Below are 16,761 nucleotides of genomic sequence, written 5' to 3'. Positions count from 1 at the left end.
CGAAAGGCGTACCAATCTTCGGCACTGCATTTCTCGAACACAGATCTATCATCAAGTCTGTCAAAGAAATCACACCCATCAACAATCAAAAGGTTCAAATGGCTCTGAGCACTATGGGACTTAACGGCGGAGGTCATCAGTCCCCTAGAACTTAGAACTACTTAAACCTAACTAACCTAAGGACATCGCACACATCCATGCCCGAGGCTGGATTCGAACCTGCGACCGTAGCAGTCGCGCGGTTCCGGACTGAAGCGCCTAAAACCGCTCGGTCATCGCAGCCGGCCCATCAACAAGCGACTTATGACTATGCTCATTCAGAGCCCCAGTAAAAAATATACACTCATCAATGCACGTGTCCCCACCAACATTGAAAATAAGAAAAACACCAAAAACGTCGAAAAATTCTGGAACACACTCGAAAATACTATGAGCAAAATTCACCAAAATGACGTGAAAATACTAATGGGAGACTTCAACTCTCTATTTGGGACAGAAAAAACCTGTAGAAAAATCATTGGTACAAATTCAGTACACCGAAACGCTTAGACCAATGGCACACGTCTGACTGACATTTGCCAACAATTCAACCACAAAAGGATGTCTTCCCACTTCAGGAAAAAACCAGTTCCCAGGTAACATGCTTACCTACCAGGTGCAAGCTGCTTTCGTTCGCCTTTCGAGACTCGCTGAAAACCAGATTTTAAATTCTTTTGTAGCACAGCTACAAGCAGGCAGATAAAAACTCAATAAGGGAATCCTAAGACAACGCTCGAGCAAAATTCGACTTGCTACTTTCAGTAACTCTTAGTGTCAGAGCGAAAACCTTACGGTACTGCCAAATTCATAATGCCACTTTTGTTTTCTGCCGACATATTTTTTGTTGTTGTGAATACATAATTTTATCTATGAAATGTCACATTTTCATAATACTTACGAATGGTACAGGAAATTAAATAAATGCAGATCTTTTCTAAGTCAAAAGTCGGTAATCTCCTACTAATTCGTGTTAAAATAGGCTCAATCGTCTCGGAGACACTTAAATCTTTATTAAGATAGACTGCCGTCGTTATGTTTCTGTAGTAAACGTTGTGTTGCAGATGTCACACCTTTTTCCACTTGCGACTCAATTTTACAATGCTTAACTGTAGTTCATGATTTTCAAGTATGCAAAATCCAATGCTTAACTGCAAGATGATAACTAGAACTTCAAATTCGAAAATGACAGTTGATATATACACTGACAGCGTGACGCCGCGTTCACATGGGCGGCGCCGGATTTCAGGCGGCGGGTGGCGTCTGGCCGGTAGCCGCTGCAGCGCGAGGAAACGCTCGAGCGTAAGCTGTTATTATCGCGACGCAGCCACGAGCTGCCCTGCGGAGGTGTTTCTGGAATACTTGTTATTGCTGGTGGGTAGAATGTTAAGCGAATTATCTTCGATGCTCAATCAGCTCATAACTTTAGACCGAAATGTGGTTAAAAAAAAAAAAAAACAGTTGGACGCGAACAGGCGACCATAAGCTTAGAATGCACGAAGATTACCACTATACCACGGGCTCACACAATCCGAGAACATCTCGGAAGTAGACAACACTTCGTCCTAACACTTCCGCATCTAACAGAGTTGTCAGGGGCGGTCAGTTTTATTGGCCACGTTAAGTGAACGACTCGGACTTAGTCTCTCTGTGGCGGGCGGCCGGCGGTCAGTTTTTATGTCTAAGACTGTACATAAATACATAAAACTGCAACCAGTCACTTTTTGAATAGTTTTTATTACTCCATGAACTGGTTTTTTAACCTTTTGAGGTCCATCTTCAGATGGTTTTCTGGAAATTTCATAACTATTTCTAGCATAATGCTGGGTGCTGACTCTGTCACAAAGATGGAACATGCTTTAATGTATCACCATGAGTATTATTTATCTGTTGTATGGGTGCAAAATTTTAATTTTGTATTTACTGCGACAGTGTGGGTGGCTTTTTTGTTTTGTTAGTGTCTGTCTGCTTCCATTTTGGTGGCCTGTTGTTACTGTTACACAATCTGTGTAACATGTGTAAAGTGATGCACTAACTGGCCATCAAAGTGGAAGCAGACAGATGGATACTAATAGAAAAAAGCCGCCCATACTGTCGCAGTAAGTACAAAAGTAAAAAAAAATTGCATCCACATCGATGGATAAACAATCCTCATGGTGATACGTTACAGCATGTTCGCTCTTTGTCAGAGAGCTAGCACTCTATATTATGATAGAAATAGTGATGTAACTTCCAGGAAACCATCTGAAGATGAACCTGAAAAGATTTGAAAACCAGTTCATGGACTAATAAATAGGCCTAACTATTCAAAAAAATGACTGGTTGCTGTTGTATGATTTACATTTAATTAACAGTCACGGGTTATAAAATATCTGTAATGGATAAGCATAATCTTGTTTGACAATTTGTAATTTATCTGGTGCTAAACATTCAGGGAATGCATAAGTTGGCGGGCCTTAGGTAGTGAGGATATGATGAATCCTCGAGTGCTTGACAGGTGCGAATGTTATTGATTGCCTCATGATCTCTGGGAAACTTTTTAATAGTCTGAACATTTCAAGTCGCCAGCAATCACTCTGACTGTCATAGTAGCAGTACAATTCACCTTACCTTATGCAGTCATGTTTGTTGTTGCACCCAGATTGTAGAATGCCAGGAAGTCTGCTCCTAGTTTGGAGTGTGATACATCAGCCACAATAGACCACCACTCAAAGGTACCACACAGTCCGAGGTTGAGTAGAAAAGTGATGTGTCCATATGTCATAATCTTTGATCATTTGCAACATACAGCAAAGCATTGTCATTGTAACTTGGTTGTGGGATACACTGATATTTCCACTCCGGTGTCTATCAGATACTGCACTTCTCTGTTGTGGTCCATAATAAACAAAGATTGTGTGCTACCAGTGGACGTGGTTGTAGCTGGTACTGTATTGGCATCATGATTCACTTTATGTGGTAGTATACATTTCTGTGCGTCTTCCCCAAATTTTCTGTGGCACCAACATGTGTTGTGTTCCGCTGGTGAACGATTTCGACTCCTTGATCATCGATGTGTGCATTGCCTTTTGTGTGATTATTGTAGCAGGGTTACTTGTATTGTAAGCTCAGCTATGTGAAACTGTAGTAACGACGATGTCCATGGGTCGTGTTATCTTGTGCAGTAGCCATCATCATGACAATTGTTGTCTTATACATCTCCGCTATCCAATCAGCTGTTTGTGTTAATGCGTTCAAATCTCTCGGACATACCATTAAAATTTCCTGTGCATCCACTGGTAGTTGGGATAGTCATACATTGCATAATACATTGTCACTGACAGTATTACTCGTAAGAGTACACAGGCAACAAAGCAGTTGCAATGGATTTCTGTCACCTAATTCCTCTGTTCATAAAAGCATTTCCAAATGTTTAGCTTCTGGCTGGGACTTCACATAACACAATGATGCAAAAACTTTTTCTTAGTGTGGGAAATCCAAATACAATACTTAAAAAAACTGTATCACCCACCATTTCTTCACATTTACAGTTAAATTAATTAAATTAAGTGATTTTTTAAAGAATTTAACAGCTTTTTATATAGTTAAAATAATTTAAAAAGGAGGTGTAATGAATGTAGATGACATTGGTAGCTGCAGCTGAAAAACATTTGCTGGCAAAAAGAGGTTGATTCTATTTTTGTGTTAACAGATGGTGTTTTGTTTACTGTCAACCTAACCTCATTTTCTCATTTCCTGTACATGTGCTCAGTACAATCTAATCGTGGTTGTAAAAACTCTGATGACAGTTAAAAAGAAACATTACAGACTTTGCAAAAAAGGTTTACGTATCATACTTTGGATCTAAACTTGGTGATCAAGATAAATCTCGGGCCCCACATATGTTATGTGTGTGTTGAAGACCTGAGAAAATGGTCCAAAAAGGAAGAAAAAAACCTTTTGATTTGCTCTTCCTATGATATGGAGGGAGCCAAGATATCATTCCGATGATCGCTACTTTTGCAGTGTTGATATTACTGGTCATAATTCGAAAAACAAGAAGGTAATAAGCTACCCTAACCTTCCGTCCGCCATAGACCAGTGTAGATTTCCCACTTCATGAAACCAGATGATTTAAATTCTATTCCAACATAAGTATTTTCTGATGTACAATGTGATTTAGATGAACCAAATGATGATGAAGTCCATTGTAATACAGAAAGTCTAGAGCCCAAATTGTTTACTCAGACCGAGCTTAACGATTTGATTAGGGATCTGGGGTTAACGAAAGAAAAAGCCGAATTGTTGGCTCCAGATTAAAATAAAATAACTTATTGGCAGTTGGAACCAGCATATACATGTATAGAAAGAGAGAGCAGCAATTTTCCAAGTTTTTCCAACAAGAAGGTGATTTAGCATACTGCTCAGACATTCCCAGTCTGATGAAGGAGTTTGGTATTGAATACAAAAAGGAAGACTAGAGGCTGTTTATTGATTCATCCAAAACTAGTTTAAAGGCTGTTTTGTTACACAATGGTAACATGTACGCATCTAAACCTGTTGGACATTTTGTACATATGAAAGAAAGCTATGAAAACCTAGAAATAATGCTAAATAAAATAGGCTGTTCTGTTCATGGTTGGATGATATGGGCGATCTAAAAGTAACATGCATGCTCCTTGGTCAGCAAGGTGTCTTTACGAAATATCCATGCTTCTTGTGTGAATGGGACAGCAGGGCAAGGGATCAACACTGGTGCGGAAAGAACTGGCTTGTGAGGGAATCTTTAAAATCTGGTGAGAAGAACATTCTACACAAAAACCTTGTAGCTCCAAAAAATGTACTCCTACCACCTCTACATATAAAGTCAGACCTAATGAAATAGTTTGTAAAGGCATTGCCTAAAGATGGACCATGTTTTAAGTATCTCTGCCGAAAGTTTCCACACCTTTCAGAAGCTAAACTAAAAGAAGGCTTATTTGTCAGACCTGACATTAGAAAATTGATGTTTGATGTTAACTTTGAATCCACAATGACCTTAAATGAGAAAGAAGCATGGGTATCATTCAAGCCAGATGTTACAAAGTTCTTAGGACATGAAAAAGACCCAGAATATGTTTCTGTTATAGTTACAGTGTTAAAGAAGTTTAGGATGTTTAATGAGTCTGAAAGTTCACTTTTTGAACAGTCACCTTGATTACTTCCCGGACAGCATGGGAGATGTTAGCGAGAAGCAAGGAGAGCATTTTGACCAGGACATTAAAGTGATGGAATAACGCTACCAAGGCTGCTGGAACACCAACACGATGGGGGACTACTGTTGGTCACTTCACCGAGAAGTTCAGCAAGCGACTCATCGTAGAAAATGCTACACAAGAAGCTTCAAAGAAAAAAGAGAAAGAAAATACAATCCAATTCCAGCTGACAAGTGAAACCTCTATTAACACGTGTCATTGTTTTAAGTAGCTTACTGTAAATACAAATCATGCTTATGTTGTAACAAAACGTTTCATTAATTTCGCCGTTTACCGTATTGCATAGGATTTTTATAGTATATAATAAAAAGCATATTGCTCGAAAACTATGGGTGATACAAAAAAGCTAAGGCTAGATTTGGATTCAGCTCGTAAAATCTATAAAGATCAGCTATCAAACTAAAAAAAAAGTTTTTCAAAAAAAATTTTCCATTGGCCTGTGTAATCAATGCTTTCTGTATCCAGCATATCATACGGTTTCCAGAGGCGTAGTGAGAATGTCTTGGACTTCTGCAGCAAGATCTTCTGTTAACACAGCTCCCGCATAACTTATTTTGTTTCATCTGCTGTAATGTGTGCTAATGCCATGAATGGTAAAATACCAGTGGTTACAGGTGTTGGAGCAGCACCTTTTTTAGGATAGGTAAGACAGAAAGATGTCAAGTTCTACGAGAGGTCAGGATTGAAACAAATCTTCAGTTTAGGAAAGAAATTAAACAGCACAATTCTAGCACATTGGATCACCAATCACAGCTACCAATTATAAATTTTCACCAATCACCAGAAATTTTATCTCCACCAAGTTGTATCTCAGTCCTAGGTAATTCCATTGATGAATTAAAGTCACCCAACCCAGTTGACATAATCTGCCTCTCTGAACGCCATGTGACCACTGGTATAAGAACTAGGCCTAAGCACAATGAGAAACTCAGACAGGAGAGTACTGCAAATGTTAGAATAAGGAAAGGTTCTCATAAAAGTATAATTAAAAATAATGTAAGTATATTTCATCAAAATATTGGGAGTTTAAAGAATAAAGTAGATGAGCTTCTGGTTTGTTTAGAAGATTTAGAAGCTGAGAATGAAATAGATATACTATGCCTGTCTGAGCATCACATTGTTACTGATATGGATAAGGTAAATGTAAGTGGTTATAAGCTCTCTGCACATGTAATGAGAGAAAATATGGAGAAAGGAGGAGTTGCCATATATGTCAAAAGTTATCATTGTGCAAAAAGTATAGAAACAAAAAAGTTTTGTGTAGAGAAACATATAGAAGCATGTGCCTGTGAGCTTAAATTAAATAAAGGCACATTTATAATTGTAACTGTATATAGGTCCCCATCAGGAAATTTTCATCTATTTCTGAAAAATTTGGACTCCTTGTTGTGCTATCTGTCAGACAGGGGGAAGCAAATGATTATTTGTGGGGACTTCAATGTAGATTCTCTGAAAGAGGGTAATAGGAAAAATGACCTTGAAGTATTACTCGGTTCTTTCAATTTGACACCCGTTATTGATTTTCCTACTCGGGTGGTAAAGGATAGCAGCTCACTGATAGATAACTTCTTTATAGACCAAGATAAGTTTAACCAGATAAATGCTCAGCCTGTTGAGAATGTCTTTCTGATCATGGTGCACAGCTAGTTACAATATATGACATAGCTCCATTCAGCAATACTAAACAGTCCTCCAAAGTAGTACGTTCAGTCAACGATTTAACAATTGCAAATTTCAGGGAAAGCCTACAGCAGTTAGACTGGGATGAGGTGTACCGTGAACCTGATGCCAATTTAAAATATAATTTATTTCATGACATTTTTGTAAATGCATTTGAAAACTGCTTCCCCAAGAAAATAGTTAAATATACTCGTAAGAAACCTTGTAACAAACCATGGCTTACTAAGGGTATAAAAATATCTTGTAACCGGAAACGGGAAATGTATCTGACAGCAAGAAAGAGTAGTGACCCAGAAACTATCAAAAATTATAAAAACTACTGTGTTATATTAAGAAAAGTTATTAAAAAATCCAGGAGTATGTGTATCATGTCTGAAATCAGCAACTCTGATAATAAAATTAAAACAATTTGGAATATTATTAAAAGAGAAACAGGTCAACCAAGAGCAGAGGAAGACAGTATTACCATCAAATTGAATGAAAACTTTACGAACAAAAAGTCAGAAGTTGAAAATATTTTTAATAATCATTTTCTAAATGTTGTGGATATAGTAGGATCCAGGTGTTCATTAGAAGATGCTAGGCTGTTAATGGAAGAGGCCATACCTATGCAATTTGATACAATTGAAATCTCACCCACTTCTCCCTCTGAAATTAGGAAAATAATAAACTTGCTTAAAAGCAAAAACTCACATGGAATTGATGGCATTTCCAGCAAAATACTAAAAGCTTGTTCTCAACAGATAAGTAAGATTCTCAGCCACCTGTGTAATAGCTCTCTGGAACAGGGCATTTTCCCTGATAGACTGAAATATGCTATTGTTATACCTTTGCATAAAAAGGGGGATAGATCTGATGTCAACAATTACCGTCCAATCTCCCTTCTAACAGCTTTATCCAAAATTTTTGAGAAAGTAATGTATTCAAGAGTAGCTTCACATATCTGTAAAAATGAAGTACTAACAAAATGTCAGTTTGGTTTCCAGAAAGGTTTTTCAACAGAAAATGCCATATATGCTTTCACCAGTCAAATTTTGAATGATCTGAATAACCGAACACCTCCCATTGGGATTTTTTGTGATCTCTCAAAGGCTTTTGATTGTGTAAATCATGAAATTCTGCTAGACAAGCTCAAGTATTGTGGCATGAGTGGGACAGTGCACAAATGGTTTAATTCGTACCTAACTGGAAGAGTGCAGAAAGTTGAAATAAGTAGTTCTCGTAACATGCAAAGATCAGCACATTCCTCAAACTGGGGAACTATCAAGAATGGGGTTCCACAAGGGTCAGTCTTGGGTCCTTTGTTGTTCTTATTATATATTAATGACTTGCCATTCTATATTCATGAAGAGGCAAAGTTAGTTCTCTTTGCTGATGATACAAGTATAGTAATCACACCTGAGAAACAAGAATTAACTGATGAAATTGTCAATACTGTCTTTCAGAAAATTACTAAGTGGTTCCTTGTAAACGGACTCTCACTGAATTTTGATAAGACACAGTACATACAGTTCCGTACAGTGAATGGTATGACGCCATTAATAAATATAGACCTTAATCAGAAGCATATAGCTAAGGTAGAATATTCCAAATTTTTAGGTATGTCCATTGATGAGAGATTAAATTGGAAGAAACACATTGATGATCTGCTGAAACGTTTGAGTTCAGCTACTTATGCAATAAGGGTCATTGCAAATTTTGGTGATAAACATCTTAGTAAATTAGCTTACTACGCCTATTTTCACTCATTGCTTTCATATGGCATCATATTTTGGGGTAATTCATCACTGAGGAATAAAGTATTCATTGCACAGAAGCGTGTAATCAGAATAATAGCTGGAGTCCACCCAAGATCATCCTGCAGACATTTATTTAAGGATCTAGGGATATTCACAGTAGCTTCTCAGTATATATACTCTCTTATGAAATTTGTTATTAACAACCAAACCCAATTCAAAAGTAATAGCAGTGTGCATAACTACAATACTAGGAGAAAGGACGATCTTCACTATTCAAGATTAAATCTAACTTTGGCACAGAAAGGGGTGAATTATACTGGCACTAAAGTCTTTGGTCACTTACCAAATAGTATCAAAAGTCTGACAGATAACCAACAAGTATTTAAGAAGAAATTAAAAGAATTTCTGAATGACAACTCCTTCTACTCCATAGAGGAATTTTTAGATATAAATTAAGAAAAAAAATATTAAAAAAATAAAAAAAAATAAAAAAATAAAAATAAAAAAACACAAAAAAAATAAAGTTGTTATATTAACTTAAGTATGTTGTTAAATTAACCTAATTATATCATGTATTGGAAAATTCGACTCGTTCCACATCATTACGAAATATCGTATTCATGATCCATGGAACTAGTATTAATCTAATCTAATCTAATCTAATCTAAGATGAATTTGCTCTCTAATGGTGCGAACCAAATCCAGGGGTCATGCTGCCAAAAAGGGCAGTGATTTGATCGTAATGCTGCCGATTCTCCATTACTTGAGACTGGCTCAGTAGACACTGGCGAGGAATTCATCTTTGTGCTGAATGAAAAACCAATGTGGCTGGCGCAAGAATAACTGTTGTAGTTTCGACGCAGTGCGGAGCATCTATCTGGCGTGGAAGTGGTGTTATGCATGATTATTTGGACGGCACCAATCATATTTGGTTAACTCGTGATAAGACTTATTTCAACATATAAATTCATTACACAGAAGTAGGCAGCCTGCATAACATTCATTGTTAAACAAGACAAAATACAGAACAAATGTATAATCAAAAACAGAGAATAAACACAATGCAGAACAGAACCATTGGACTCTCGTACTGTCTACACCACTGTATCGCGGAATGTATACAGTAGGAGCCACTTCAAATGTAGCTGGCAATTGATGTTTCTGTGGGTCACTCCTTTGCCTTTACACAAGCAACATTTTCACAGTGCATTTTACTCTTGAGTAAACCCTTTTATGCACTTCTGCTTAATAGTTTGCACCTGTTCACAAAATTTGCAAGATGCAAGCTTTGTTGTGTTATCATACAGTCTCTAATAAATTTCCATGTAGTTGGGGATAGTGGTGCGGCAGTATCATATTTCCTTTTAGCATAGCAGGTAGGTGATAGAAGCTGACTAATATTACTGCTGGCTGATTCTGTCTCACAAATCACAGTTTGTTTTTCCTGTGATTCGGGAACATTCACAATGTCCTTCACATTTTTGTCACCGGCTGCATATGTTTCATTTGGTGTATTGCAGTTAGAAACAACTGTATATTTGTTTGCTTCTTTCCATGGTAACAACTAATTCGTCACAAAATTGGAAATAATACATGATTAGTCACAACACAGTATAAACAACCATAAAACTTCAACACCAGAGGATGCCAACTTATCAACAAAGCACTACCATACCACACACTACTCCCTTTTTTAACAGGTGGCACTGCTCTCTTGTTTCACAAATCAGGACTTTCTCATTGCCACCACTTGATATGGCATATGTATAGTACCGTAGCACACCCACTGTGTATGAGTTTATGTTGTCTGTACAATTCTGAACCTAGCCCTAGTGTGTTCATAAATTATACATGTAGCCTGGGTCACCAGCTGCCAATTTTCAGTCACCAATTGCAAGTTGGCGATAATAAATTTCACACCATGGACTACATCATTTATATATCTCATAAATAAATTTGGTTGATCTGTTCAATTGCATTGACAAATGTCAGTCCAGAACTAAAGATTGTCTTCTACCAGCAAATAGTAATTTGCAAGTTGTTGGTAAAAATGGATATGTCGTGTGGCTAGGGCCTCCCGTCGGGTAGACCATTCGCCTGGTGCAGGTCTTTCGATTTGACGCCACTTCGGCAACCTGCGCGTCGATGGGGATGAAATATTGATGATTAGGACAACACAACACCCAGTCCCTGAGCGGAGAAAATTTCCAACCCAGCCGGGAATCGAACCCGGGCCCTTAGGATTGACAGTCTGTCACGCTGACCACTCAGCTACCAGGGCGGACAAGTTGTTGGTAATACACATGGTAATCTAGATATTGTCCTATAATATATCATAATGTTTTGTTTTTTTTTTAATCAGTCCTCTGATTGTTATGGTACTGCCCACCATGACTTCCTCCCCTGTATCAACAACCTTGCACCCTATGTCCTTAAATATTAATCACATGTAATACAATTTCTGTCTTCCCATACAGTTTATAACCTCTACAACTCCCTCTAGTACCATGGAAGTTATTTCCTGATGTCTTAACACATGTTCTGTCATCCACTTGCATCATTTCAGTGATTCCCATGTGTTCCTTTGTTCACCATTCCCTGAAAAACTTCCTCATTACTTATCTTAGCAGTCCACCCAGTTTTCAGCGTCATTTTACAACACTGTATATGAAGGGCTTCTTTTCTCTTCTTTTCCAGTTTTCTCACAGTCCATGATTCACTAAGTACATTGCTGTGCTCCAAACTTACATTCTCACAAAGTTATTCCTTAGATTAATGCTGATTTTTGATGTCAGCAGACTTCTCTTAGCCAGGTGTTTCCTCTTTGCATATGCTGACCTGCTTTTTTTGTCCTCCTTGCCTTGTCCATCATGTTACTTTTGTTCAAAGTAGCAGTATTCATTAGCTTCATCTGATCCATGGTGCCCAGTCTTGATATTAAATTTATTGCCAATCTCTTCTGCTATTCTTCACTACTTTCATTTTTCTTTGGTTTACCCCCCATCTGTATTCTGTACTCATTAGACTGTTCATTCCATTCAACAAATTGTGTAATTGTTCTTCACTTTCACTGAAAGACCAATGGCATCAGTGAATCTTATTATTAATAACCTTCCACCCTGAATTTCAGTCCCACTCTTGAACAATTCTTTTATTTCTGTCATTGCTTCTTCAATGTATAGGTTGAACAGAAGAGATGAAAGATTACATCCTCGTCATATACTCTTTTAATCCAAGCATTCTTATTGTAAATATTGTATGTTGCCTGTCTTTCCCTACAGCTTAATCGTATTTTTCTCAGAATTTCAAACATATTGTACCATTTTACATTGCCAAATGCTTTTTCTAGGTGTACAAACACTGCCAAGGTATCTTGATTTTTTGTAAGTCTTGCTTCCATTATGAATTGCAACATCAGAACTGCTCTCTGCTGTCTTTACGTTTCCAAGGGCTAACTGATCATCATCTAATAGATCCTCAGCTTTCTTTTCCTTTCTTCTGTATATTATTCTTGGTAGCAACTTAAGTGTGTGAGCCATTAGACTTATTGTGCAATAGTACTCACACTTATGTGGCCTTGCTGTCTTCTGGATTGTGTGGATGACAGTTTTCTGAAAATCTTCTACAAACTCATAACAACTTACTAAAGGCTGTCTATCAGAGTTGGACTATTGGGGAAACTGATCTGTGCAGAATAGGACTAAGGTCACTTGTTTGATGAGATCTAATGAGAATGTTTTAGGAAATGAAATAACAGTCATTGGCAGAAGCTTCAATAAAGATAATGTTCATCTTTTGTAACATTTCTTCCAAAATTTCGAAAATTCTTTTCATGAGTAGTCTAAGTATGTTCTGCTCACTTAGAGATTGTACATTAAAGAGAATTATACAAAGTACAGTACACACAACACAGAATCTACATTTATTTATCAAGTGTTATTGTAGGTGTAGTTATATCGTCTTGAACTTTGCAAAGCCGTTGCACTTCCTGTTTCATAATCTGAGAAATTAATTTTTGCACTCACAATTTTTTGATTTCATCCCTGTATAATTGTTAAAATTAAATATATCATAATTTTGCAAGTGAACTACTATTGAAATAGGTCTCAGTGAACAATATGCCTGAAAAATCTCTCTACTGTTTCAGGGTTTGCCGCTGTTGTCTTCAGGGTCACTAACTTCTGTGGTTTGGCACAATGAGTTACCGAGAAACAACAGAAGATTTAGAAACATTAGTGGGCAAATTAACCACTCTGATAACTGATACTTTCAAATGTTGCATAAGGAACTATGAAGCCTTACTGCCATACCTTGGGAAAAAGGAAACAAATTCTAAAACACGTCACAAATTAGTACAAGTTAATATACTGTTAAACAAGTTAAATGAAGACCTTGTGAGTCTAAGAGTTGAATATGCAGGTAACTCATCATATGAACAAAAAGGGAAGTCTGTTCTGTGTGAAGGAGATAGGAAGAGAAGAATGAATGATCTACTCGAGTTAGGTGGACATGAGACCAAAAATATAAAAATGAAAGTGCAATTTACCAACAATACAAAGCATTCCAATGCATTAACTTCAGAGACTGGAATCAATACGCAGTCGGAGAATATAGTATTAATGGATAGTGAAGAAACAGGTAATACGCAGGATCAGAAGTCGGACATACACAGGAAGAAAAACACAAAAATGGAGATACAAGATTCAGAGGAAGTCAAAGATACACATGAATTGCCTATAACTAATAGTCAGATTCATGCTGTTCAGAAATCATGTGACACTACAAAAAATGAAAAGACAGTATGTTTTGCTGATGATGAAGAAAGTGAATCTGTGCCAGATAGATTTGTGAAGGGTAATACATATGATAAATCTGCTGACAGTACTATTCATACAGAAAGTAATGAAGCATGTGTTCCATTACAAAATGTAGGAAGTGAGATTAGCAGTCAAGAGAAATGTGAAGATAGTGACATTGTTCTTAGTAAAGATCCTATAACATGTGTACCTGTTCAGAGAGTGGAGGAAGTGTGTAATGTAAGGCATGAACTATATGGTATCAAAAAGCACAAGAAAAATAGTTTTAAGTGTACACTGTGCACATGTGTAGTTTCTGACATGAAAACACTGTATAGTCATGTGCAAGGAAAGAAGCACCAAAAGAAACTGGCTGGCAAGGCTTGTTGGATCAGAATTGCTGAAGTTCCAAATAACACCTGTGAAAGTGCAGCATCTGTTTCTATGTGTTCTACAGTTGCCTGCTCACTCACTGATACTGTTCCAAGTAATAGCTGTGAAAGTATAGTGTCTGATTCTGTGTGTTCTGCTGTTTCCTGCTCACCTGCTGAAATTGGTCCAAGTAACAGCAGTGAAAGTACAGCATCTGATTCTGTGAGTCCTGTTTTCTGCTCTCTGGCTGATAATGTTGCTATTGTAGAGGACAAAGACAAGGTAGCATCAATGAAACGTGCAGTTGTGTTAGAGCATATATGGACTTATTTTGATCCACCATTTCACTTTAACAAAAAATTCATTAGGTTTCATTTGGGGCGAATAATCTGTTACCTTTGTTATGAAGAGACAGGAAGGTACATACTTGATGTGAGGAAGCACATTTCTAAAGTAAGTCATCTGGATCGGATAAATACATTACGAAACATGAATTTGAAAAATAAATCCTCCAATATACTAATGTTTGATGTACCAGGCAGCCTAAAGAACATTGTTCCTGCTACACAGTTTAGTTTGAGAAACTATGGTTTCTTTTGTAGTGTGTGCAACTGTTTCTGTGAAAATACAGTTGTGTTAAATCACATGACAAGTGAAAGCCATGGCAAAAAGCTAGATGAAATTCCAAAATCGGTATAGTATGAGGAAATTGAAACAGTGAAGGTACTGTCTGTGGGACTATAAGGTCATTTTTGCTGTAAATATGTTATTTCCATCAGCAAATTTTGTTAATGTGTATTACATCAGTCTACTGATACATACTGATTATTGTAGTTTGAGGTTCTGTCAAAAAAGTGAAGAAAGGATTACATCATACAAGGGTTTTAGAAAAGTGTTTTCAAGGAACTCATTTTTAAGAAGGCACCTTGTTGTAAATTAAGACAAAAATTGACATTGTGATAAGAGTGTGTGAAAATAAAAACATGAAAGTTAGTTAAATGTAAAATGCAATTTACCAAGGAACAACTGGGTGGGATATATTAATTAAAGGTTTTGAAGCACAGTAATTTGTTGACAGCAAGTTCGAACTTGTTTTGAGATGCCTGTCCATTATATTTTGGATTCCCTTTCTATGTTTTATATGACACTTGCCGTGAATACAAGGCATGTTCAGAAAGTAAGTGTACTGTGACCAAAACAGGCTGTAGATTTTTTGGTTTTTGAGGGTTGGCAACAGTCAGTGGTAGAGGATTCACTGACCAGTGCAAACATCACAGGACACCTAGTATGTAAACTCATATTGTAGAGTCCAGTTGTGTGAAAGATGTCAGTAAGAAACCCCGTCAAGTGCTGCCACATGCTGTGAACTGCTTCCTACTCACAGAAAGAATAACTACCGAAGGTCTTTTGTGAATCAAAACATTTTATGGTGAATGTGTTGTGAACAGAATGAGTGTGTTTGAATGGTGCAGGGAGCTTAGTAAATGCAGGAAAAATGTTCATCATGGACAGAGGAGTTGAAGACCTTACATTTTGACTGATGAGTTGGTGCAAAAAATCAAACTATGTTTGTGAAGACTGCTGATTGACTGTGGATGAAATTTCTTCAGTGTTTCCACAACTCTCCACGACTCTCTTATGCAAAACACTCCTAGAAATGCTGGGATACTGCAAACTGTGTGCAAGTTGGGTCCAAAAACAGCTGATGTAGCAGCACAAGAAAAATTAGGTCAGTAGCACCCATGAGTTTATTGAGCATCTTGAATTGGAAGATGAGGATTTTCTGAGCTCTTTTGTGACTGGAGATGAAATGTCACAGTGGTGTCACACCAATTCCCAATCTGCCAAAAAATTTAAAACCACATTTTCAGACAAAAAAAATTGCAACGATACTTTGGGACCCTAAAAAACACAAAAGGAGAATTCAGAACAAAAATACGTGAATGCTGACGAGAGGAGTGCCTTTCCTCACACAGCCTCAGCCACCAAGCTGCTCTTGGACCTATTATTTGTTTGGGATTTTACAAACCATTCTCTCTCCCTTGTATTCCCCTGGCTTGGTGCCTTAAGATTATCATCTTTTCACCTCCTTGGAGGCTTACAAGAGTAAAATTAAATTTTCAACAAATGAGCAAATGCAGAAATAGGTTCTGAAGTGGAGGAAGGAGAGTTCTATGAGGAGGGCATAAAGAAGCTTGTGCCACAGCTCACACATGCACTGAACAAGATGGTGATTGTGTGGTAAACTAGCCTGCAAGTGTATCAACAATATTCCAAAGTTTTCATTCAAATACACTTTTTTTTTAAAATATAAAAATCTAGTATATGTACTTTCTGAACACACCTCATATAACTTATTTTCCTGTTCCCGCAGTTCTTTGAGTGCATTTTATTATTCATTGTCTAAAGTAGTTTGTAGCCATTAGTTTGGATGTTTCAGTGGTTAACTGTAAGGCTATTCTTTACAGGTGAATTTATCTTTCATTTGATTATGATGAATTTTCCTCTGCGAGTCATTTCATATCAAGTCATCCAGACCATGACGCCCATTATCTAGTTGTGAAATGGGATTTTGTGTACTGCTCTTGTATCTAATATCATGAAATTTTGCCAATTTTTATTGCTTTATATAAATTCTCTTGGTAGCAACTGCTTAAAATTGGGTGCACTGTAAAAATTTGAAAACCTGCTGCAGTTTTTAAACAAAAAATGGTAAGCTGACAGTTTTTTTCCTGAATATCCTTGGGTCATGTAGTTTCCGAGAGCATATTAGAATTGTCCAATTAAATTTTTGTAAGAATTGCCCCTCTCTGGAAAACACTGAAAAAATTATAAAGTGATCTACAAATAATAAAGTTTCATTACACAAAAAAATCAGGTTTGAGAAATGAATGGCACTAGGGA

General features: G+C 37.1%; 1 protein-coding gene across 4 annotated transcripts in view; it reads left to right on the top strand.

Annotated features, from left to right (window-relative positions):
• LOC126467011 (uncharacterized) overlaps window positions 1-16,160 on the top strand; it is a 178,898-nt gene extending 162,738 nt beyond the window's left edge. For all 4 annotated transcript variants that reach the window (XM_050096431.1, XM_050096429.1, XM_050096430.1 and 1 more), the window contains exon 2: window positions 12,837-16,160. In XM_050096431.1, the coding sequence (XP_049952388.1) occupies window positions 12,886-14,556 (1,671 nt within the window). In that variant the 5' untranslated portion in view covers window positions 12,837-12,885 and the 3' untranslated portion in view covers window positions 14,557-16,160. The remainder of the gene's footprint in view (window positions 1-12,836) is intronic.
• Window positions 16,161-16,761: the final 601 nt, after the last annotated feature.

This window comes from Schistocerca serialis, chromosome 1, assembly GCF_023864345.2.
Source record: "Schistocerca serialis cubense isolate TAMUIC-IGC-003099 chromosome 1, iqSchSeri2.2, whole genome shotgun sequence".
NCBI lineage: Eukaryota > Metazoa > Arthropoda > Insecta > Orthoptera > Acrididae > Schistocerca > Schistocerca serialis.
Note: the sequence above shows the minus strand (reverse complement) of the source record. Positions and strands in the feature narration are given on the sequence as shown.